We start from the raw sequence: 26387 nt of genomic DNA on the forward strand, positions 1-26387 counted from the left end.
CTGTTTTGCTACCTCTGAATCTCAACATTGTAACTTCTTTCTTTCTTGGTCATTAGACTGCTGACACCTTGAAAGCTGGACCCAGTAAGAGAGTCTGCAATGGACATAACGCCACAATTTCACAGGCTTGGCTGGACAGAGTAATAATGCCTCTGTGGGCTTTCAGTTTCCTTTAATCGAAGACATCCCATGTTGCTGTAAGAACACGAGGAAAAGGGAATTCCATAATGGTACAGTGGTTAGGACTCTGTGCTTTCACTGCCTGCCAGGCCCAGGTTCAATCCCTGGTGGGGGAACTACAATCCCGCAAGCCAAGTGGCACGGCTGAAAAAAAAAACAAAACAAAAAACCCACTAGGAAAAGGCATCTAATGCAGCCCTGATAAAGGACAGGAAGTGTATAATGCCAATTCAACTATCTCCAAAGAGAAGTATGGTCCTTGCCCCAGCTCTAAGGAAGTAACCTGTAAACTGGGTATCTCCAGAGAGACAGGCAAGTCTTTGTTGTTCATGGTGAGTCCCTAGGGATGTACATGATACTTTATGACAACAGATGACTCACTATGGGCCCCTAGATAGTTTATGCTGAAGAGATGACATTAGGTCTGGGTAAGGTCTGGGCACAGCAGAAAGACCAAACGTGTAATTAGAAAGCTGGGGCTTTGAACCACGAGTTATCAGCTGGATCTCTGGAAAGGGAAAAAGGGTGGAGACTGAGTCCCATGTACCATGACTCAATCAATCATGCTTCTGTAATGAAAACTCAACAAAAATCTGGATACCGAGGCTCTGGTGAGTTTCCTGGGTTGGCAACACTCCGTGCACATACTGCCAGATATCGATTCCAGGAGGTAACGAGACGCCGAAGACACGGAAGCTTCGTGTCTGGAACACCTCCGGCCCCTCTTCTACTCTGCATCTTTTGCCTGTAACAAACACGATTTGTGAGCATAACAGGTTTTAGGGAGTTTTGTGAGTCTCCTAGCAAATCACTGAACCTGAGGGTGGACTGGGAAACCCCTCAACTTGCAGATGGTTCACAACACCTGGGCAGACTTGGCAGTCCTGGAGTTCTGTATTTCTAACCTTGAGTTTGGCTAACTGTGTGCAGGAAGAGACCAGGGGGGTCCTACTGGCACCACTGGAGTTGCCACAGAGAGGAGGTGGGAAGGACACTATAGCCTTAGGACACAGAATGTACAAAGGCCCCCCAGGCCATGAGGATGGTATTGACAAGAATCCAGGGAAACTGATTCCCATGGTTTTGACTTGGGTTACAGTGAGGACTCCCAGGACAGGGCTCATAAGGCAGGAGGTGAGCAGGACTGGGATGGACACATTGGGTCTGTTATGCCCGAACAGTCTGGTGAAAAGACTAGAAAAATACACATGATCTAGATGGAGAAAATATTAATAGTTTACTTGAAAACATTAAAGAGGAGCTATACCAATGAAGAATTTAACGTGGGGGAGGTGAAATTGGAGAAAGATGGTCAAAAGGTACAAAATTCCAGTTTTAAGATAAACAAGTCCTAGGGATGCAGTGTACAACTCAATAACTAGCTAACACTGCTGTATGCTATAAAGAAGCACTGTTAAGAGAGTAATCCTAAGAGTCCTCATTACAAGGAGAAATTTTTTTTTCCTTTTCTCTTTTCCTCTTTACTTTTTTTTCTATCTATATGGGTGTCAGCTGAACCTACTGTGGTAATCATTTCACAATATATGTAAATCAAACCATCAGGCTGTATGACTTAAAACTTATACAGAGGACTTCCCTGGTGGCACAGTGGTTAAGAACCCACCTGCCAATGCAAGGGACATGGGTTCGATCCCTGGTCCGGGAAAATCCCACATGCTGTGGAACAACTAAGCCCGTGCGCCACAACTACTGAGCCCGTTTGCCACAACTACTGAAGCCTGCGCGCCTAGAGCCCATGCTCTGCAACGAGAAGCCACCGCAATGAGAAGCCCGCACACTGCAACAAAGAGTAGCCCCAACTCGCCACAACTAGAGAAAGCCCGCACGCAGCAACGAAGACCCAACACAGCCAAAAAAATAAAATAAATAAAAATAAATAAATTAGACAAGCCTCTTAGATAGCCTCATCCACCAGAGGGCAGACAGCAGAAGAACTACAATCCTGCAGCCTGTGGAACAAAACCCACATTCACAGAAAGACACACAAGATGAAAAGGCAGAGGGCTATGTACCAGATGAAGGAACACGATAAAACCCCAGAAAAACAACAAAATGAAGTGGAGATAGGCAACCTTCCAGAAAAAGAATTCAGAATACTGATAGTGAAGATGATCCAGGACCTTAAAAAAAGAATGGAGGCAAAGATCGAAAAGGTGCAAGAAATGTTTAACGAAGACCTAGAAGAATTAAAGAACAAACAAACAGAGATGAACAATACAATAACTGAAATGAAAAATACACTAGAAGGAATTAACAGCAGGATAACTGAGGCAAAAGAACGGATAAGTGACCTGGAAGACAGAATGGTGGAATTCACTGCTGCAGAACAGAAGAAAGAAAAAAGAATGAAAAGAGATGAAGACAGCCTAAGAGACCTCTGGGACAACATTAAATGCAACAACATTTGCATTATAGGGGTCCCAGAAGGAGACGAGAGAGAGAAAGGACCAGAGAAAATATTTGAAGAGATTATAGTCAAAAACTTCCCTAACATGGGAAAGGAAATAGCCACCCAAGTCCAGGAAGCGCAGAGAGCCCCATACAGGATAAACCCAAGGAGAAACACATCAAGACACATAGCAATCAAATTGTCAAAAATTAAAGACAAAGAAAAATTATTGAAAGCAGCAAGGGAAAAACAACAAATAACATACAAGGGAACTCCCATAAGGTTAACAGCTGACTTCTCAGCAGAAACTCTACAAGCCAGAAGGGAGTGGAATGATATACTTAAAGTGATGAAAGGGAAGAACCTACAACCAAGATTACTCTACCTGGCAAAGATCTCATTCAGATTCGATGGAGAAATCAAAAGCTTTACAGACAAGCAAAAGCTAAGAGAATTCAGCACCACCAAAGCGGCTCTACAACAAATGCTAAAGGAACTTCTCTAAGTGGGAAACACAAAAGAAAAGGACCTACAAAAACAATTAAGAAAATGGTCATAGGAACATACATATTGAAAATTACCTTAAATGTGAATGGATTAAATGCTCCAACCAAAAGACACAGGCTTGCTGAATGGATACAAAAACAAGACCTGTATATATGCTGTCTACAAGAGACTCACTTCAGACCTAAGGACACATACAGAGTGAAAGTGAGGGGATGGAAAAAGATATTCCATGCAAATGGAAATCAAAAGACAGCTAGAGTAGCAATACTCATATCAGATAAAATAGGCTTTAAAATAAATGTTAGAAGAGACAAGGAAGGACACTACATAATGAAAAGGGATCAATCCAAGAAGAAAATATAACAATTATAAATACATATGCACCCAACATAGGAGCACCTTAATACATAAGGCATCTGCTAACAGCTATAAAAGAGGAAATCAACAGTAACACAATAATAGTGTGGGACTTTAACACCTCACTTACACCAATGGACAGATCATCCAAACAGAAAATTAATAAGGAAACACAAGCTTTAAATGACACAATAGACCAGATAGATTTGATATTTATAGGACATTCTATCCAAAAATAGCAGATTACACTTTCTTCTCAAGTGCACATGGAACATTCTCCAGGATAGATCACATCTTGGGTCACAAATCAAGCCTCGGTAAATTTAAGAAAACTGAAATCGTATCAAGCATCTTTTCTGACCACAATGCTATGAGATTAGAAATCAGTTATAGAGAAAAAAACGTAAAAAACACAAACACATGGAAGCTAAACAGTATGTTACTAAATAACCAAGAGATCACTGAAGAAATCAAAGAGGAAATCAAAAAATACCTAGAGACAAATGACAATGAAAACACGAAGATCCAAAACCTATGCGATGCAGCAAAAGCAGTTCTAAGAAGGAGGTTTATAGCAATAAAAGCCTTCCTCAAGAAACAAGAAAAATCTCAAACAATCTAACCTTACACCTAAAGGAACTAGAGAAAGAAGAACAAACAAACCCCCCCAAAAAAAAGTTTGCAGAAGGAAAGAAATCATAAAGATCAGAGCAGAAATAAATGAAACAAAAACAAAGAAAACATTAGCAAAGATCAATGAAACTAAAACCTGGTTCTTTGAGAAGATAAACAAAATTGATAAACCATTAGCCAGACTCATCAAAAAGAGGGAAAGGACTCAAATCAATAAAATTAGAAATGAAAAAGGATAAGTTACAACAAACACCGTAGAAATGCAAAGCATCCTAAGAGACTACCTACAAGCAACTGTATGCCAATAAAATGGACAACCTGGAAGAAATGGACAAACTCTTAGAAAGGTATAACCTTCCAAGACTGAACCAGGAAGAAATAGAAAATATGAACATACCAATCACAAGTAATGAAATTGAAACTGTGATTAAAAATCTTCCAACAAACAAAAGTCCAGGACCACATGGCTTCACAGGTGAATTCTATCAGTTAGAGAAGAGCTAACACCTATCCTTCTCAAACTCTTCCAAAAAATTGCAGAGGAAGGAACACTCCCAAACTCATTCTATGAGGCCACCACCACCCTGATACCAAAACCAGACAAAGATACCAAAAAAAAAAGAAAATTACAGACCAATATCACTGATGAATATAGATGCAAAAATCCTCAACAAAATACTAGCAAACAGAGACTCTGGGATGGCTCACACCAAGGAGTACTTCCCTAAACTTCTGCTGTCAGTGTCCTTGTCCCCACGGTGAGCCACAGCCTCTCCCTGCCTCTGCAGGAGACCCTCCAACACTAGAAGGATGGACCCCAACCTCCAAACTTGATTCATATGTTGAACCTGAAGACAGTTCACACACCAAGAGAATCTGACAGAACGTCATCACATGAGGGACTCCTGGTGAAATCAGTTTGTGGAAACAGACTAAATTTTCCGTATTGGATCAAGGATGGCAACACGTTATAAGAGCTGAACAAGGAAAGAACACATGAGAGGAGGCTACAAAAGACAGACACTACTGGGATCACAATGAATCTGAGGTCACAAAACTCTACCCCATGCTGCTTCTGGGCCTTGGAGCTCCATGTTATTTTTCCAGCACACTACCTTCCATTTGTGATGAAGAATGCTACCCATCAGTATAAAGAAAAAAGGAGATGAGGGAACCGCATGGCCACCTAATGATGGTGGTCCTGAACCGAACATGCATCTCTCTCAAGTATGCCTGTTATCCCACCAATAAAAGAAGCCAGCATGACAGAAGTGGAAGCAAAAGAGATGTGAAAGTACAACCTTCAGAAATTATCTTGGGGAGAGAATTAACACTGAACACAGTAACTATAATTATGACGCACTGCAAAGTTTGACACTAGTAACCACCTAAACTTATCTCCCTCTCTTGATTTCTGCTCTTCCCCCAGCTCTTTAGTATTCTTTGTGTACTTCTTTTTTCATCTCCTTCAAGGTTTTACTAAGGGAACTTATAAACTGTCTCATTCGACCTCAAAAACAAAACAAAACACTAGCAAACACAATCCAACAACACATTAAAAGGATCATAAAAAAATTAATTTAAAAAAGTAAAAAAACCCCAAAACACTGTATTCCTATCTCACACTATACTCAAATTCTACCTCAGACCAAAAAGAGTTAAATGTCAAGTGCCAAGCTTAGAACATCTTAGAATAAAACAAGAATATCTTTTTGATATTGGGGATAGAGCAGCATCTATAACTGATAAAAGTATCAAGAATGTACAAAAAAAATCCCTACAAACAAAAGGGAAACAAGGTAACAGAAACACAGGCATTTTCCATGAAATGACATTTCAAAGAAGTTGTTTCTCAGTATCCACAGCAGATTAACTGGTTCCAGAAACCCCCTGCTCAATACTAAAATCTGCAGATGCTCAAGTCCTTTATATAAAATGGTGGAGTATTTGCATATAACCTACACACATCCTCCTGTGTACCTTAAATCATCTCTAGATTGCTTATAATATCTAATACAATGTAAATACTATATATTGATAAATAGTTGCCAGCACAAGGCAAATTCAAGTTTTTTTTTTTTTAATTTTTTTGGCTGCATTGGGCCTTTGTTGCTGCATGTGGGCTTTCTCTAGGTACGGCGTGCAGGCTTCTCATTGCAGTGGCTTCTCTTGTTGCAGAGCACAGGCTCTAGGTACACGGGCTTCAGTAGTTGTGGCACACGGGCTCAGTAGTTGTGGCTCACAGACTCTAGAGCGCAGGCTCAGTAGTTGTGGCACACGGGCTCAGCTGCTCGGTGGCATGGGGGATCTTCCCGGACCAGGGCTCGAACCCACGTCCCCTACAGTGGCAGGCAGATTCTTAACCACTGTGTCACCAGGGAAGCCCCAAATTCAAGTTTTGTTTTTTTGAACTTTCTGGTATTTTCTCTTCCCCCCAATGTTTTCAATCTGCGCTCAGTTGAATCTGCAGAGGCAGAACCTGCGGATACGAGGGGACAATTGTACAAATGGGCCTATAATCACATGATAAGGTGCTAAAGGTTGTGAATGAGGGAAATGCAAAGCAAGCTCACCTAAGATATAATTTTGTGTCAGTCTGTTAAGCAAAAATTGAGGAGCCTTACAGCATCAAGGACTGAACAGGACATAACTGGTGGAATCTGGAGAATTATAAATAGGTACATCTCTTTTAGAAAACATTATCACCTAAACTTGAAAATTTGCATAACCTATAATCCAACAATTTTACTCCGAGAAATAACAAAAGACAAGCCTAACCGTGTGCAAGATGACCAATATATATGAATGTTCTTGGCAGCACTGTTTGTGAGGGTGAAAAAATGTAAAAAATTAAATGCCTCAGAGAGTGGATGAATACAATATGAAACAGGAGCATTTTTTACTTGCTTCAAGTGTAAGAAACACGGGCACATTTTTACCTTGAGCAGAGCAAGAATGAAATTGCTGAACAAGCAGAAAGTAAGTGAAGAAATAATTTCCCTAAAAGGTGTACTCTAGACTATGGTTCAACAACTGGCCATGGCCTGGGCCAAGACCTCTTCCACTAGGTGAAAGGAAAACTATAGACTGAGAGTCTGAATGAGTGTGGAAGGGTAGAAGACCAAGCAAGACAAGGGGATAGATTTTTAACATGAAAACTTGCTGACACATGAGAGGTCACAGGCTGAGACACCTGTCCTGGGGAAGTGGTCACTGCGAGGATGGCCGGATGTAGGGGCCGATGGAGGTGGAGGGGTGAGGATACAGTCTCTGGGGCTGTATCCAGTCTCTAATCTGCTTGGATGGCAGGACCATGCGCTCTAACTTGGGAGAGGAAGGAGTGAGCATCGTAACGGGTTCCTTGCCAGGCATGCTGACTGGGTGCCTCTGAGATATTCAGGTGGAGAAGGGCAGAGAGCAGAGGGCAGAGGCTCGGAACTGCCCCTCTGAGGGGCTGTCGACAGGCTGCACACAGGAACTGCCCCTGAGGGGCTGTCGACGGGCTGCACACAGACACTCGCAGGCTGGTGGGGCCGCCCGAGGGACTAGGAGGGAAAGAGCACGACTCTGCAGGGGCCCCATCACCACACATGGCGGCCCCAGTGCCCTCAACAGCCCAGATGTGGGGCACAGCAGGACAAATGTCACCGTCAGGTTTTACCAAACAGGAGGAGTAGGGAGACATGCAACAAGGGAAGGATTCTTGAGTGTCTGGACGGACAGGGTGGGAAAGGGGAGGCAGAAGAGAGCTGGAGAGGAGCTGGGAGAGGAAGGAAGGCCCTTTTCCTCAGAGGTCAGAGGGAAAAGTGAGATGCATTACTCATTACAATACAGGGACATGAATGACACCAACGGCTTAATTCCCACGAGCCACTGACTGCGGCGCAGACGCTTGTGCTAAGCGGTTTTATGCTTTAACGCGTTATATGACCACGTCCCCAACAACCCGGGGACGGAGCAACTATCAGGAACAGACTGAGCGCAGCAGACCACACTCGCCAAACCATCTGCTCCTCCACTTGGACACATGGCTCAGCCCCATCTCCCAGCCCCGTCCCCCGAGTGTGGCCAAGCGCCTAGTGCCTATCAATGGAAGCGGGGGGCTGGTGTTTGTGCGAGTCTTCCTTGCCCTCTCACTCTCCTCTGCCTGCTGCAGGAGGTCAGGACAACCTTCAAGCCACATGCTGATGGCAGAGTGGACCCGGGTTCCTGAACAGCTGTGTGATGCACAGTCACACGGACCGGGTGTGCCTCAGAAAAAGTGCTTCCAGGGACATCCCTGGTGGTCCAGTGGTTAAGACTCCGAGCTTCCACTGCAGGGGTCACGGGTTCGATCCCTGGTCGGGGAACTAAGATCCTGCACGCTGCGAGTCGTGGCAAAAGAAAGAAAGAAATACAAAAAAAGAACAAGTGCTTCCATATGCTGAGCACCAAGATGCTGGAGTCTGTCTGACATGGCCGCTAAGGTTTAACTTAGTCATACTTATATATACAAAGACACAAGGAGATCCCGAAGTTCACTAGGGCCACAGAGCTGGTGATCGGTGAAGCCCAGGCAGCTGGAGCCCAAGACACATCTCAGCTCATGCACCTCTATCCTCCAGGAGGACAGAGGGACCTGGGGTCAAAGGGCTCCGTGGCCTCCAGACCACCACAGAGGCCCGAACAAGACACTTCCCCAAGGAACCAGGGCCAGCGACCTCCCCCTGCAGGGTCTCCCAGCTGCCCAAATCTTGGCTCCTACCTGGACAGGTGCTTCGAGAGAGGTCTTTCTTCACAGTCCACAGCTTCTGTCCCTGCTCCAGCTGGAAGATCAGCTCAAGTCTGGGAACAGGACACCCTGTTCATGGAGAAAGGAAGAAGACACTAGGATTTCTGTGAAAACAAAGAAAACCCCTCGATCTAGTGTGGGACTTCAGGATGTGGACAAGACCTCAGAATGAAGCTGATTCCACCCACAGAAATCCTGACCTAGAACCTGGAAACCAAGGTCAAAAACACCAATGTTGCAGCTTCCCTGGTGGCGCAGTGGTTAAAAATCCACCTGCCAATGCAGGAGACACATGTTCAAGCCCTGGTCCGGGAAGATCCCACATGCCACGGAGCAACTAAGCCCCTGTGCCACAACTACTGAGCCTGCGAGCCACAACTACTGAGCCCGTGTGCTGCAACTACTGAAGCCCACACGCCTAGAACCCGCGCTCCCAACAAGAGAAGCCCACAATGAGAAGCCTGGACACCAGAACGAAGAATAGCCCCCGCTCACTGCAACCAGAGAAAAGCCCGCATGCAACAACGAAGACCCAATGAAGCCAAAAAAAAAAAAAAGAAAAAAAAAACACACCACCAATGTTGGGATCCAAAGACTTTAGACTGCAGTGTTGGTTGTGTAGACAACACCTATTCCCTTTGACCTCCACTGCACAGAGTTCCAACTCTATTCAGCTGCAGCCAAGAGACACAGAGAATATGACCGCCTCCTTCCAGAAGGTGTTTGCTAATTAACCCAAGTGAATTTCAACCACCTGTGCATTAAAATCTCCTGAGATGTCTGGTTCACATCCAACTGAAACCAAATAGGGACTTCCCTGGTGGCACAGTGGTTAAAGAATCCGCCTGCCAATGCAGGGGACACAGGCTCAAGCCCTGGTCTGGGAAGATCCCACATGCCACGGAGCAACTAAGCCCGTGCACCACAACTACTGAGCCCGTGTGCCACAACTACTGAAGCCCACGCACCTAGAGCCCATGCTCCACAACAAGAGAAGCCACCACAGTGAGAAGCCTGCACACCACAACTAAGATTAGCCCCCACTCACTGCAACTAAAAAAAAGTCTGTGAGTAACAACGACCCAACGCAGCCAAAAATAAATAAATTTATTAAAAAAAAAAAAAGAGAGAAAGAAACCAAATCTCTGCAGATGAGGCCTGGATACCTACAGATTTAAAAAAACCACCCCAGATTCTGGCATCAAGGGAGGGCTGAAAACTCTGGTTTCCACCAACTTGCAGGTGACCTACACCAGCCCTCTGGAGGAGAGAGCTCTAGTCCAGGATGGCTGAGTGAGGGGACCGGCCAGTGCTGTAGTCCTGCAGCAGCCTGGGTCGCCTGTGAGGGAACCTGCCCGAGGCCCTAGACCAGGAAGAAGCAGACAACTGGGCTGGCACCCACCAACCCGGTAGCCAGCCCCACCTCTGAGCTTCCTACTGGTGAGAGAATAAATTTCCTCCAGGGTGAAGACTGAGCCGGTCTGTCACATACAGCCAAACACAGATGCAGGGGAAAGACACACAGACTCGGCAGGAAGTCGACGGCAGAGGTGCCAGGACTCGCCGACAGCTTCTCTGTCAGGTCCAGGGTTCATCAGTCATCACTAAGCAATGTGCTCTCCTGTGTGCTCCGTGCTCAGCACGGGGCTCAGCGACAGCGACCAAGACCTCCCTTCAGCTATCAGGAGTCACGTTCCCTAGGACCTCAGGGCCTTTGCACATGCAGGCCCTTCTCCCTGGAAGGCTGTTCTCTACCCACCTTGCTTCTTCCAGCTACTTCTCTTTGGGGCTCAGCTCAAGTGTCACTCCCTGAGAAGAGTCTGCTGAACAGTGGCTGAGTGCACATGCTTAACCAATCCACCACGTCACTATGAACTTTTAACCTTAATAATAATTGAAAAGTTAACATTTATAGGGTGTTACCATATCCCAGGGACTGTACCAAGCAATTTAAATGCATTATGTTGTTTAAAATGGATGGAATAATTTAAAGAACTCACATATTTAAAATAATGACTCTTTTCAGTCAAAGTAAAGTATGTTTCCATTGAGCTAAGTCTTTTTTTAGATACCCAGCAAAATTCTGAAGAGCGCTCCTCCTGTCTAGGTCCGCAAGGGCTGTGAGTCCCTAGCTGCCACCTGATCTGGGAAGAGACGGAGCACTTAGTCTGTCTCGCCATTGTCAACACACCAAGTTTCTGGGCTGGTGACCCCGGGGCAACCAGGTAACTGGCTACTGCCTAACGCTGAGGCCCCCCCATAGACGGTTGGGATTCAAGTGTGATCAACTGAGCCAACAACACTGAAGTCCGTGGGGGGCTGCTCAACTGAGCTGCCCACCACCCTATGAGAGACTGATGGCACTGCCTGCCCTCTGAGGGCACACCTGGCCAGAGTCCAGGCACTGGTCCCTGGAGCCATACAGGGATGCGAGTGGCATAGGGCACCCCCCTCGCACATGCCATGGCACAGAAGAGGCTTAGACTGCTTCACAGGCAAACCTTGCCATGGCTGCTTGCCTTACTGTTGTTGCAGTTTGTCCCAACCACGTATCGGATAAGAGATCCCATCTCTGGAGACTGCTAGTTCAACGTATAATGGGGGGGGAGAAACAAAGGAATAAGGAATATTGTTTTTGCTGCCCTTTGAGACACCTGAGGATGTTTCTCAACCTACTCCAGATTGTGTAAGCCCGGCCAGTGTGTCCGGCACTCGTGAGTGCTGCTGCAGACCAGCACGTGGAGAGCTCTTCCTCAACACCAAACTGTCACCCCGTCAGGACACTGCCACCACCACTGCTGTCCTGAGGCATGAGCCCCAGCCCCTCCCTAGAAAGGCAGGCTGCCACTCACAGTGGTTGCCACTTGGGACTGCTAGGAGCCTACCAGGTAAATACCCAAATAAAAGAAAGAAAAATGGTGGTGGTGGGGGCAGAAAGGTGACCACCCCACCCCCCAAAAAAGATTTTGTTTGGAGGCAGAAAAAAAAGGAGTGGGGAGGAAGGGGCTCGTTAAGCTGTGGACCAGGGCCATCCAGGGAAGAGGCTGCATCTTGGAGGCCCCAGGCCCCTCCGCCCTTTCCTCTCCTCAGCAGGAGACAAACTAAAACTAAAAACCAGGGTTTTAAATGGCTGAAAAGCTCAAAAGGAAGAAAGAAGGGAAGGGGGCACATTATTAACCTTACATATCAAGCAAACGCCAGGTCTAGCAAACATAATACTGGTTCTAGACTACTTATTGATTTATAAGCAGTAACAACAATAAAAAACCTTAGATAACAGAGAGAGAGAATAAAAATTTAAATAACATACAACATATAACTAAGTTAGAACTCTGTCTATACTGACCCAATTGGAAATCCGAAATTTATATACTAAAATTTATATAATTATTATATAATAACTACATATGGTATAACAAAATTTATATATTAAAAAAATTTTATCACCAAAACAAAACAGAGCACTGATTGGTTTGTCTGACTCCACAACACAGGTTTTAAATTATCTTTAGAATTTGCTAAAATGCACCAACTGACAAAACTTCATGAATTTAATACTGGGGCTCAAATCATAGTTATACCTGGGGATCCCACTAAAATGAAACACTCTACTCCACCACTGTAAAAAGTACCTAAATATTAAAGAGAAAAAATAGGTATATCTCACTTTGACTGTAGTTTTACCTGAATTTCCTATAGCCCTAGTACTCACTGTCCTAAAGTATCCCATATTGGGCATAGATGCTCTGACACAATACACAATTAAAATAATTTTTTGGCACTTACAAATTAATTGGCTTGATAAAATGGGACCCTACAGACCCGAGTTAAAATAATAATTCAGCCCAATGTAAGTTGAAAAGGGGCCTTTGGGGAATAAAACTTTTATATAAGACCTAATTAATCAAGGGGTGGTGATCCCCACTGCTTCTCCACGTTGACAGCCCAGCTGTGCGTGTTCTTAAACGTAAAAAAACACAGGGCACCTCGCTGTGAGTTACTGCAATCTTAATGCCATGGTCCCATCTGTTAGGGTTCCTGTTACTGACTGAATTGTGTCTCCCTAAACTGCATGTGTTAAACCCTAATCCCCAGTGTGATCCTATATGGACTTAGGGCCTTTAAGGAGGTAGTTAAGGTTAAATGAGGTCACGGGGTGGGGCCCTGATCTGGTAGGACCCATATCCTTTTAAGAGGAAGAGAAGGCCTCTCCAAGCCAGATGAAAAGTCAGGTAAGGACACAGCAAGAAGGTGGCCAGCAAGAGATCCTTATCAGCAACTGAACTGGGACTTCCAGCCTCCAGAACTGTGCGAAAATAAAGCTGCTGTTTAACCACACAGTAATGGCAGCCTGAGCTGACTAACAAGATCCACACACCCAATACCCAGTATTATTAGAACCCGGTAATTACTCTTCAATTACAGATCTGGCTAACGTGTTCTGCTGGTGTGTATTTTGACAGCCTCTCAACCTCGGTTTGCCTTCGCTCTGAAGGCAAATAGGACTCCTCCCCAGGCTGCCCCGTGGGGTGGCTCAACAGCTCTGCCAACACCCACACCCTCTGCAGCCAAGACCTCAGCTGCACCCACCCACCTCTCTCCAGGAGCACAGGCGATGTTACATCAATGACAACCTCGTCTAAGGAGATTCATTTGACACGCTTGTGACAGTGAGTCCAACACCTTTTAATCCTTTGGGGACTAGTTTTAGATAAAAATACTATTTAGTATTACTTTGGGTCTGGTGGCCACATATTCCTCATTTATAAATTTTATTTACTCTCCCTGATGCTGATACTTGCAAATCAGCCCAACTTAAATGGAACTCCCTCCAACAAAAGCTCTAAAATCTGCTCAAAATACTGTTAAATAGCCAGTCCCATCAGTGTCCTCAGAGACTCTTCACCAAAGAGGCTTTGACAACCTCTTCTCACACCTCCTCGAGTTTCTGAATCACCTACCAGGGCCACAGATGCCCAAGGGCTTCTGATGTAACAGACTGTCCCCTCAGCCTGGTACTATATGCTACTAAAACAACAACTAACTATACACAAGGCTCTCCGGATAATGAAAGCTGTTGCAGACCCCAAGCCACTGACTGCCACACCCAGCTGCCCATCAAGCTTTGGATCATGGCAACAGCACATCACAAGTTCAGCACAGCTCCTGAGGCCCCAGGACAGGATGGAACCCAACCTGGGCCCTCTGACATATTCCTCTTGTAGGACAAGGTGGGTCCTTGCCAGATGCTGTGGTGCTGGAGGAGGGCACCTCTCCCCACAGCCCTTGGCTACCTGGGGAGCACCTTGGGATTAAGCGAGTGAACAGTTGTGGATCTCTTACATCCACAGCACATGATGGAGCTCAGTAGACTGATGCTGCTTTCTATCCTGTAGCCAGAATGTCCAAATAAAAAATGGGATCTAAGAAACATTTCTTGGTCTATTCAGGGGGTCATCTTAGTACTAGATGCCCTGATCAACAAACGGCCTCCTCTTCACATTCATTATAAACTGTTGGGCCATTGCTTAAAAACTGCCTCCTTCAGGGTAAAGAAACTCTTGTCTCACCAACACCCCAAAAGTAAGTCAGTCAAAATCACATGTCCTTACATTTATAAGGGCCACAACGATAGGCCTTGCCAGAAAGCTCCTTACTCCCTTTGGAATTACAGACATTACTGACAATAACCAAGATACACATTTCACTTCTCAAATTACACAATGCTGGGCTCTGGAGAGAGGTAGTCAATAGAGCTTCATGGCCCCAACAGGCCCCAAATAGCTGGTTTAACTGAAAAACATAATGATTTCCTTAAACAGCTCCTTTTCAAACTCCAGTCTGACAAACAAACCCCTCATTGGGCCTCTATCTCACCCCTTAGCCTTAATTCAAGGCTCCTTGAATCACATACCTTTAAAAATGTCCCACTGCCCTTTCCTACTCTGGAAGGGAATGTGCCTCACCTCCATGTACACAAAGACTCGTTCTACAGGAGGCCATTCACACTGTCTCCCCTGCAGTTACACACAGAGCTTCCCATCATCCCATGACGCTGGAGACCAGAAGGAGGGAGCACACGCTCCCAGCACCCATTAGCCACAGACTGCCCCACAGGCCAGGCAGCTGGTCACCTGATATGGAATCCATTTGCCCTGAACTTCAAAACAAAACAAAACAAACAAACCAAACCTTGAAGAACAGCCATATGCCATTCTGGTAACTGTTGCTCTTACTATAACTGGTCTGGGTACTTTCATTTGTTTATAAGTCAGAGGCCTGAATCCTCTGAGGAAGCCACTGTTTCAACCAAGCACGGCAAATACTGAGGCCCACGTGTGTACGTACCCACTTGCAAAGGATACCCTGCCCCACGTCCCAGACCAAGACCTCACTGATGAAGATGACTTCACCTGGGGACACGAAAACCTTCACCCCAGCAGATACCCATGGACTTCCTCTCCTAAGACAGAAATCAGACCTGGGACCTTTTTGCTTTCTTCTATTAGGGATTCTATCATGTTCCTGAGCTGCTGTCTGTGACCCTGGTATATGCCTCAATCTGCCAAAAGGGAAATCTCCAATTTATAGCTGGTTGGTCAGGACAGGTTGTGAGGACTTGTGACTGACATCTGAAGTGGGTGGGTGGGAGGTGGAGGGGTTGTCTATGGGACTGAATCCTTAATAACCTGTGGAGTCTGTGCTAACTCCAGGTAGTTAGGGTCAGAATTGCCTGGTATGGAAAACCCAGACGTTTGATATCAGAAGTGTTATGAGGAAAAAGGATTTTGTTGGTTTGTTTTTAATTAATTAACTAATTAATTAATTAATTAGTGGCTGCATTGGGTCTTCATTGCACATGGGCTTTCTCTAGTTGCAGCGAGTGGGGGCTACTCTCCGTGGCGGTGCGTGGGCTTCTCATTGCAGTGGCTTCTCTTGTTACAGAGCATGGGCGCTAGGCACGCACGTTACAGTAGCTGTGGCACATGGGCTCAGCAGTTGTGGCTCGCGGGCTCTAGAGCACAGGCTCAGTAGTCGTGGTGCATGGGCTTAGCTGGTCCTCAGCATGTGGGATCTTCCCGGACCAGGCTCGAACCTGTGTTTCCTGCATTGGCAGGCAGGTTCTTAACCACTGCACCACCAGGAAGTCCCATGTTTGTTTATTTTTTACAAATACCACACTAACATGCACACACATGTATATATACAAAGCCATATTTTTAGCACACCTTATAACTCCTGAAAGATTCTCTTAAACACTCCCCAAATTACATATTGATTTTCTTGGCTAATGCTACATAAATGGGAAACTTAGTTATGAGCCTGCCTGCAAGGACTTCCTATATCTCTACTTATATTCTTCTTTTTCATTCTCAAAACGGTTTTCTATACTCTACAAGACAACTTATGCCATACCTTCTAAAACTCTCCACTATTATCCCCCAAAGTTTCCTTAATATGATGTGAAGTATCAGAGCACACCCTTCATGTGCAAACCAAACAATCCAAAACTACACCCTTGCCCACCTCTTTAAACCTCGCACACCAGGCCACTATTCCTCCTGCCTTAACTCAAGCAGATCCAGGTTCCAGACAATTAGGGACACCCCTAGTGCCCCAAAGCCTGTTGGAAATACTCAAATCTCACAGATACTAATTAATACAGTGGGGACCCTGTGACAATTTCAATGAGTGGAGCATGAATAGTGCCTGAACAGTCCTGACACCTGGTCAGGGCTCAGGGTACCTGCACAGTGACAGTTATCAATTGCTTATTAAAAGTGACCCACTTAATAAATGTTTTCTTAGATTTCTTCAAAAAGGGAATCCCGCATTACTCTGATAAATGGGAAACCCAGGGTCACTTCCGTTGATGGCAGGTCACCATGAAAAAAATGCAGAAGTGAAATCAAAACAGTGTTCTTAAGTTCCAGAGAGCTCAGCTGCCTGCTGCTCAGGGCTCCTGGCCTAAGGCTACTGCCTCTGTTGACAAGGGGAAAGTAGCAACAGTTGCAGGGGTAGGGAGTGTGGGGAAGGCAGAGAAGCTATATTAGGAGGGAGCACTAAACCCAGACTTCCCGTCAAACACAGTCAGGAGGCAGGAAGAGAAGAAATGATGGAATGGTTACATCAGGCTGTATCGCAATGCCAGCTGAACAAGTGTCCCTGCACTCTCAGAAACAGGGTTTCTCAAGCTGACATGATAATTTAGGTCAAGATAATTCTTTGTTGGAAAGGTGGGGAGGAGCCCATCCTGCGAATTATAAGGATGGTGTAGGATCCACGTGCAGATTGTAATAACCAAAACTATCTCCAGATGTTGCTGAGTTTCCTCTGGGGAGCAACATCATCTCTGGTTGAGAACCACTTTTATGGTTATAAATAGGATGATGAGAGAAAGTGAGAGGGATGGGTGGACACTCCATGAAGTCTGGTGGTCAGAACACAGCTGGTGAGGAGGTGGCAACTGGGCTGAGAAGGGGCAGCCATGTAAAAAGCCAAAATGGAGACGGCAGACAGCAGAAGCAAGAAGAAATACAATTCTGCACCCTGTGGAAGGAAAACCACATTCACAGAAAGATAAAATGAAAAAGCAGAGGACTTTGTACCAGATGAAGGAAGAAGATAAAACCCCAGAAAAATAACTAAATGAAGTGGAGATAGGCAACCTTCCAGAAAAAGAATTCAGAATAATGACAGTGAACATGATGCAGGACCTCGGAAAAAGAATGGAGGCAAAGTTCGAAAAGATGCAAGAAATATTTAACAAAGACCTAGAAGAATTAAAGAACAAACAAACAGAGATGAACAATAAAATAACTAAAATACAGAATACACTAGAAGGAGTCAATAGCAGAATAACTGAGGCAGGAGAACGGATAAGTGACCTGGAAGACAGAATGGTGGAATTCACTGCTGCGGAACAGAAGAAAGAAAAAAGATGAAAGGAAATGACGACAGCTTAAGAGACCTCTGGGACAACATTAAATGCAACAACATTCATATTATAGGGGTCCCAGAAGGAGAAGAGAGGGAAAAAGGACCCGAGAAAATATTTGAAGAGATTATAGTCGAAACCTTCCCTAACCTAGGAAAGGAAATAGCCACCCAAGTCCAAGAAGTGCAGAGAGTCCCAGGCAGGATAAACCCAAGGAGAAAAACGCCAAGACCCATAGTAATCAAACTGACAAAAATTAAAGACAAAGAAAAATTATTGAAAGCAACAAAAGAAAAACAACAAATAACATACAAGGGAACTCCCATAAGGTTAACAGCTGACTTCTCAGCAGAAACTCTACAAGCCAAAGGGAGTGGCATAATATATTTAAAGTGATAAAAGAGAAGAACCTACAACCAAGGTTACTTTACCTGGCAAGGATCTCATTCAGATTCCAAGGAGAAATCAAAAGCTTTACAGACAAGCAAAAGCTAGGAGAATTCAGCACCACCAAACCAGCTATACAACAAATGCTAAAGGAACTTCGCTCAGTGGGAAACACAAGAGAAGAAAAGGACCTACAAAAACAAACCCATAACAATTAAGAAAATGGTAACAGGAACATACACATCAATAATTACCTTAAATGTGAATGGGTTAAATGCTCCAACCAAGACAGAGGCTCACTGAATGGATACAAAAACAAGACCCATATATATGCTGTCTATGAGACCCACTTCAGACCTAGGGACACATAAGACTGAAGAGGGGATGGAAAAAGATATTACAAGCAAATGGAAATGAAAAGACAGCTGGAGTAGCAATACTCATATCAAATAAAATAGACTCTAAAATAAAGAATGTTACAAGAGAAAAGGAAGAACACTACATAATGACCAAGAAATCAATCCAAGAAGGAGATGTAACAATTATAAATATATACGCACCCAACGTAGGAGCACCTCAATACGTAAGAGCACCTCAATACGTAAGGCAAATGCTAAGAGCTATAAAAGAGGAATTAGACAGGAACACAATAATAGTGGGGCCTTTAACACCTCATTTACACCAACGGACAGACCACCCAAACAGAAAATAAGGAAACACAAGCTTTAAATGACACAGTAGACCAGACAGATTTAATTGATATTCATAGGACATTCCATCCCAAAACAGCAGATTACTTTCTTCTCAAGTGCACACGGAACATTCTCCAGGATAGATCACATCTTGGGTGACAAATCAAGCCTCAGTAAATTCAAGAAAATTTAAATCATATCAAGCATCTTTTCTGACCACAACGCTATGAGATTTTCAATTACAGGGGAAAAAACGTAAAAAAAAAACCAAAAACATGGAGGCTAAACAACACGTTACTAAATAACAAAGATCACTGAAGAAATTGAAGAAATTGAAGAAATTGAAATTGAAGAAATTGAAGAAGAACTCAAAAAATACCTAGAGACAAATTACAACGAAAACACGACAATCCAAAACCTATGGGATGCAGCAAAAGCAGTTCTAAGAGAGAAGTTTATAGCAATACAAGCCTACCTCAGGAACAAGAAAAATTTCAAATAAACAATCTAAACTTCACCTAAAGGAACTAGAGAATGAAGAACAAAACCCAAAGTTAGTAGAAGGAAAGAAATCATAAAGATCAGAGCAGAATAAAATGAAAAAGAAAACAATAGCAAAGATCAATAAAACTAAAAGCTGGTTCTTTGAGAAGATAAACAAAATTGATAAACCATTAGCCAGACTCATCAAGAAAAAGAGGGAGAGGACTCAAATCAATAAAACTAGAAATGAAAAAGAAGTTACAACAGACACCACAGAAATACAAAGCATCCTAAGAGACTACCTACAAGCAACTGTATGCCAATAAAATGGACAACCTGGAAGAAATGGACAAACTCTTCGAAAGGTATAACCTTCCAAGACTGAACCAGGAAGAAATAGAAAATATGAACAGACCAATCACAGTAATGAAATTGAAACTGTGATTAAAAATCTTCCAACAAACAAAAGTCCAGGACCACATGGCTTCACAGGTAAATTCTATCAAACATTTAGAGAAGAGCTAACACCTATCCTTCTCAAACTCTTCCAAAAACTTGCAGAGGAAGGAACACTCCCAAACTCATTCTATGAGGCCACCATCACCCTGATACCAAAACCAGACAAACATACCACAAAAAAAGAAAATTACAGACCAATATCACTGATTAATATAGATGTAAAAATCCTCAACAAAATACTAGCAAACAGAATCTAACAATACATTAAAAGGATCATACACCATGATCAAGTGGGATTTATCCCAGGGATGCAAGGATTCTTCAACATACGCAAAACAATCAATGTGATACACCATGTTAACAAGTTGAAGATTAAAAACCATATGATCATCTCAATAGATGCAGAAAAAGCTTCTGACAAAATTCAACATCCATTTATGATAAAAGCTCTCCAGAAGTGGGTATAGAGGGAACCTACCTCAATAAAATCCATATACAACAAACAGCAAACAGCAAACATCATTCTCAACGGTGAAAAACTGAAAGCATTTCCTCTAAGATCAGGAACAAGACAAGGATGTCCACTCTCGCCACTACTATTCAATATAATTTTGGAAGTCCTAGCCACGGCAATCAGAGAAGAAAAACAAAAGGAATACAACTTGGAAAAAAAGAAGTAAAACTGTCACTGTCTGCAGATGACATGATACTATACATAGAGAATCCTAAAGATGCCACCAGAAAACTACTAGAGCTAATCAATGAATTTGGTAAAGTTGCAGGATACAAAATTAATGCACAGAAATCTCTTGCATTCCTATACATTAATGATGAAAAATCTGAAAGAGAAATTAAGGAAACACTCCCATTTACCACTACAACAAAAAGAATAAAATACCTAGGAATAAACCTACCTAGGTAGACAAAAGACCTGTATGCAGAAAACTATAAGACACTGATGAAGGAAATTAAAGATTACACAAACAGATGGAGAGATACACCATGTTCTTGGATTGGAAAAATCAATATTGTGAAAATGACAATACTACCCAAAGCAATCCACAGATTAAATGCAATCCCTATCAAATTACCAATGGCATTTTTTACAGAACTAGAACAAAAAAATCTTAAAAGTTGTATGGAGGCACAAAAGACCCTGAATAGCCAAAGCAGTCTTGAGGGGAAAAAAAACGGAGCTGGAGGAATCAGACTCCAGACTATACTGGACCTCAGACTATACTACAAAGCTACAGTGATCAAGACAATATGGTACTGGTACAAAAACAGAACAATAGATCAATGGAACAGGATAGAAAGGCCCAGAGATAAACCCACCTATGGTCAACTAATCTATGACAAAGGAGGCAAGGATATACAATGGAGAAAAGACAGTGTCTTCAGTAAGTGGTGCTGGGAAAACTGGACAGCTACATGTAGAAGAATGAAACTAGAACACTCCCTAACACCACACACAAAAATAAACTCAAAATGGATTAGAGACCTAAATGTAAGACTGGACACTATAAAACTCTTAGAGAAAAACATAGGAAGAACATTCTTTGACATAAATCACAGCAAGATCTTTTTTGATCCACCTTCTAGAGTAATGGAAATAAAAACAAAAATAAACAAATGGGACCTAATGAAACTTAAAAGCTTTTGCAAAGCAAAGGCAACTTACAAACAGACGAAAAGACAACCCTCAGAATGGGAGAAAATACTTGCAAACAAATCAATGGACAAAGGATTAATCTCCAAAATATATAAACAGTTCATGCAGCTCAATATTAAAAAAACAAACAACACAATCAAAAAATGGGCAGAAGACCTAAACAGACATTTCTCCAAAGAAGACATACAGATGGCCAAGAAGCACATGAAAAGCTACTCAACGTCACTAATTATCAGAGAAATGCAAGCCAAAACTACAAGGAGGTATCACTTCATACCAGTTAGAATGCTCATCATAAGAAAATCTACAAACAAGTGCTGGAGAGGGTGTGGAGAAAAGGGAACCCTCTTGCACTGTTGGTGGGAATGTAAATTGATACAGCCACTATGGAGAACGGTACGGAGGTTCCTTAAAAAACTAGAAACAGAATTACCATATGACCCAGCAATCCCACTACTGGGCATATACCCAGAGAAAACCATAATTCAGAAAGACACATGCACCCCAATGTTCATTGCAGCACTGTTTACAATAGCCAGGTCATGGAAGTAACCTAAATGCCCATCGACAGACTAATGGATAAAGAAGATGTGGTACATATATACAATGGAATACTACTCAGCCATAGAAAGGAACGAAATTGGGTCATTTGCAAAGACACAGAGGGATCTAGAGACTGTCATACTGAGTGAAGTAAGTCAGAAAGAGAAAAACAAATATCGTATATTAACGTATACATGTGGAACCTAGAAAAATGGTACAGATGAACTGGTTTGCAGGGCAGAAACTGAGACACAGGTGTAGAGAACAAACGTATGGACACCAAGGGGGGAAAGCGGCGGGGGGAGGGAGGGGGCAGGGGCGTTGGTGGTGGTGTGATGAATTGGGAGATTGAGATTGACATATATACATTAATATGTATAAAATGGATAACTAATAAGAACCTGCTGTATAAAAAATATATAGAGAATTAAATTTTAAAATTCAGAAAAAAGGGGCTTCCCTGGTGGCACAGTGGTTGGGAGTCCACCTGCCGATGCAGGGGACTCAGGTTCGTACCCTGGTCCGGGAGGATCCCATGTGCCGCGGAGCAGCTGGGCCCGTAAGCCATGGCCGCTGAGCCTGCACATCGGGAGCCTGTGCTCCGCAACGGGAAAGGCCACAACAGTGAGAAGCCCGCGTACCGCAAAAAAAAAAAAAAAAACAGAAAAAAGAAAAGCCAAAATGCCCAAGCACACTCACCAGGCACAGAGAACAGCAAGTGGAGAGGCCCAAGGCAACTATGTTAAGTATGTGCACAGGAAACAGCAAGACGCTGGCATGACCAGAGCAGACTGAGCTCAGGGAAAAGTGTGAGGAGGTGAGTGAAGGGTCAGCAGGGTCAGATAATGGGCCTTCTTATTTTTAAAATTTTGTTATAAAATATCTAAATATGTCAAACGTTTCCTAATTTTGTGTAACCTCTTCTCATTAACACAGAATACAATCCCAATTCTCTAAAAACAGGCATGTCTTACCCTATGCCCTGGATTTACAGCTCTCCTTTCCCTCAAACTGAGAGGTCTAAAGTGATTATCCTCAGGCTGCTGTTTCTCCACCTTGGCTCTCTTGCCCTTGTGGGCTGGATCAACCTTTGTTGAATGGGGCTGTCTTGTCCATCCTCAGGTACTAAGCAGCATCTCTGGACTCTAACCTGCTAGATGCCGGGACCACCCACACCCCAGGTGTGACAGTCAAATGTGGCTGCAGACTTCCAAATGTCACCTGGGGATAAAACCGCCAAGTACTGAGAAGCACTACTCTCTCAGCTTCTCTCTCTTGGACTAGCAGAGGATCTTGGCCAGGACTCAGGGAACAAGAGACAATCATGAAGGCACAGGAGAACAGAAAAGCCCCATAACCGAGATCCTGTGGTTTAGAACAATACCTGTTGGCACTGAAGGCAAAAACCTCCCGAGGCCCCACCTGCCTCACCCTCTTCCTGGAGACCATCCCATCACTCACAGCCCTGTGGACTGGGTTGCAGGGGATACATGAGCCAACCAGTCCCACCCAGTCAGCTCCCTGTCTGGAATGTGAAACAAGAACCTCAGACAGAGGCCAGTCTGTGCTGGGCACTGGGGTAGAGGCTCAGGGAAGTATGGGCTCAGGTGGCCACTCCTGCCTCAGGGACAACCCCCTAGAGCCCAGCAGTAGAAAAAGAAAAAAGAAACAATGTTAAGTATGCAAAGAAGTAAAAACAAGGCATCTGGGGGCCACAGAGAGCAGGGACTGGGGTGGCCACTCCTGCCACAAACTTGCTGAGACACAAAAGCCATTATGAAAAAACAGACATGAGCAAAGCTAGAGGGAGAAGTCAGGACAAGAGATCCAGAAGCTGGCATACTCCTGGTGGTTCCCAGTCCTTATTTCAGTCCCATGTGGCCCAACTGGAAATTCTGCCTTTGGGTTCTGAAGAACACCCCCATTTCCTTCCACCACATTTTAGGAGCCAAAGGGGAACTGTTTCTTGCTCAAAGAAACACAGAGATAGCAGGCAGGAAAAGATGAATCTCAAAAATGACTGAAGCTGTAGGGGAGAGGGTAAGCTTCTTGATCAGCCGGGCATGGAGCCAGAGCATGTCTGACAAGGAGATAGCAGGTCCTCTGCATGGCAGAGTGGCAAGGCCTTACCCAGAGACACCAAGAGCCTGCAGTTTTCCAGCATCACCTCCTGGTACAGGGTCCTCTGAGCTGGGTCCAGCTGCCTCCACTCCTCCTGGGTAAAAGTCACGGCCACATCATCGAAAGTCACAGACACCTGTCAAACAGAGGTAGTAGTGCTGACCCTGGGGCTGTTGGATGGGATCAGAGCTTGTTTCTGGAAGGCTGTTAAAGGTGCAGAGAGATCAAGACCCTAACCACTTAGCACCTCCTGAGGGCCAAGCTCTAGGCTGGGCTGAAGTGGAAGTGGACAATGTTTTGGACATAATACAGTAGTGTAAGAAAGAATGTCACACAAGACAATGGAAAGTCACACAAGACAATGGAAGTGATGTGTGGGCTGTCAGATGCAAACAGGAGAGGCTGTAGGACCTCAGAGGAACGAATAAATAATGATAATAACAGTATCAATAATGGTAACAACAACAGTACCTGAGCCTCCCTGGTCCTGCTAGCTGCCTGCCCCATGGTGAGGGCTTCACTTCCTGGTTAAAGTGACTAAAAGTCCCCAGTTCTTTCTTCACTCTCTTGTTAACATCCAAACTCTTGAACCCAACACTTACCAGCTGTGTTACCTCGGAGACATCACTTCATCTCTCTGAGCCTTGGTTTCTGGATCAATACAACAATAGTTCCCACTTCACTAATATCAGTTGTAAGATTTAGACAGAAATTATTCAATGTTCGGTGTGCTTGGGGATTTTCATGAATTGTCCCACAGCCCCTGAGGTAAACATCTCCATGCCAGCCGATGACCCAAGACTAAGGGAGCTCCACCAAATCCACCAAGAGTCTTGTGTCTTACAAACGAGGAGCAAGATTTTAACACAGTTAACCCTGATACACGGTCTAATAAAGTAACCCGACACGCTTCCATCATCAAAATGAATACCTAATGACGAAGTTGTGAAGCATTTACACCAATTTCTGCTGTTAAGTCCATTTCATCACGCCTGAAAATATTCCTGTGAACATGCACAGAGAAGCAGAGCCTTCATCATTGACCTCCCTGGAGAGACCCCTGAAGGGGTGGAACTACCTGGGTAACGGCAGGGCCCGGACCAGCTTCCCACACCCTCCTGGGTCTCCCAGACTCCGGGGAGGTTCCACAATGAACCATTAGCCGCTTCCTTCCTGAACCCTGACAGCACTTAGCCCTACGCCAGGAATACTTCAGGACCAGAGAGCACAAATGGCTAAAGATAACACTGGCTTTGGCCATGAAACTGGCCACAACGTCTGACCTGGCTGAAAGTGAGTGGAACATTCGACAACAGACTACAGGACCTCGCCCTCCCAAGACACGTCTTAACATCTAGGAGGCACCATGGCAACCTCACAGGCCCTCATGGGCCTTGTGAAACAACCAATATACCTTGGCTTTGTCCATGCGCTTATCTCTCCCTCCATTTCCCAAGGCCACCGGTTGGAGAAAGGCGGGGGCGGGGTGGGGGCAGGGTACATCCCTGCAGCACATGGCGGAGTTCGGGATTTACTATGATGGAAACCCCTGAAGGATACATCACTCATTTTTCCACAACTTACTGAGCATGTGTCAGAGACCCAACAGCTTTTAGGACCAAGGATAAATTAAGTAGCAAAGCAGCTCCACACGCCAGAGCACACGACCGCGAAGACAAACCCAGGGGATGCCTCCCTTCCGGAACCGTCTCCGCCCTCGGAGAGAAGCAGCTTCGCAACCAGCGTCCACTCACCTGTGTCTTGTGGGTCGGCGCCGCCGCCATGATGGGGCCCTGCGTTCCAGCTACGCTGGGAGAGGCGAGCACCGGGCGGCCTGCTGCTCCTCGCCTCCGCCCCGCCTTGGCCGGGCGACCTCGGCTGACAGCCGCTCTCCGAGAAAAAGGCGCACCAGACCTGGCGCCGCCCTCGGGAACTGCGGGGACGAAGGGCGGGTGCTGAAGGCCCGGAGAGGCCATGGCCCGGCGGGCGACCAGTGCACACGCCCGTTTAGGGAGTCACGGCCCGTTCCAAGGCACGAAAGGAAGTCCCATCCCCCTTTCCTGCTCAGTCCCCACGAAATGCCCTAGTAGCCACGCAGGCCAGCTCTCGGCACCTATAAGCCAGCCAGAAACGAAAGGCTGAGGCAAATGGCGTCCTCTGAGAGAAACCGGAAGTCCCGCCCACGTACGTGCGCCGCAGGAAACGCCTCTACGACTGGCCGTCATTGGCCAGCG

At 44.7% G+C, this 26387-nt stretch overlaps 1 protein-coding gene across 1 annotated transcript; it reads right to left on the minus strand.

Moving 5' to 3' along the window:
* Nucleotides 1-560: 560 nt before the first annotated feature.
* On the minus strand, nt 561-26296 carry LOC132510186 (zinc finger protein 354B-like). Its single transcript, XM_060131967.1, has 6 exons — nt 25908-26296; nt 24163-24289; nt 8832-8927; nt 6492-6566; nt 782-925; nt 561-688 (listed from the first exon to the last, which is right to left on the minus strand). The coding sequence occupies exons 1-6, from the start codon at nt 26127-26129 to the stop codon at nt 561-563; spliced, it is 792 nt and encodes a 263-aa protein (XP_059987950.1). The 5' UTR covers nt 26130-26296.
* Nucleotides 26297-26387: the final 91 nt, after the last annotated feature.

The sequence above is a fragment of the Lagenorhynchus albirostris genome, chromosome 19 (genome assembly GCF_949774975.1).
Source record: "Lagenorhynchus albirostris chromosome 19, mLagAlb1.1, whole genome shotgun sequence".
NCBI classification, from domain to species: domain Eukaryota; kingdom Metazoa; phylum Chordata; class Mammalia; order Artiodactyla; family Delphinidae; genus Lagenorhynchus; species Lagenorhynchus albirostris.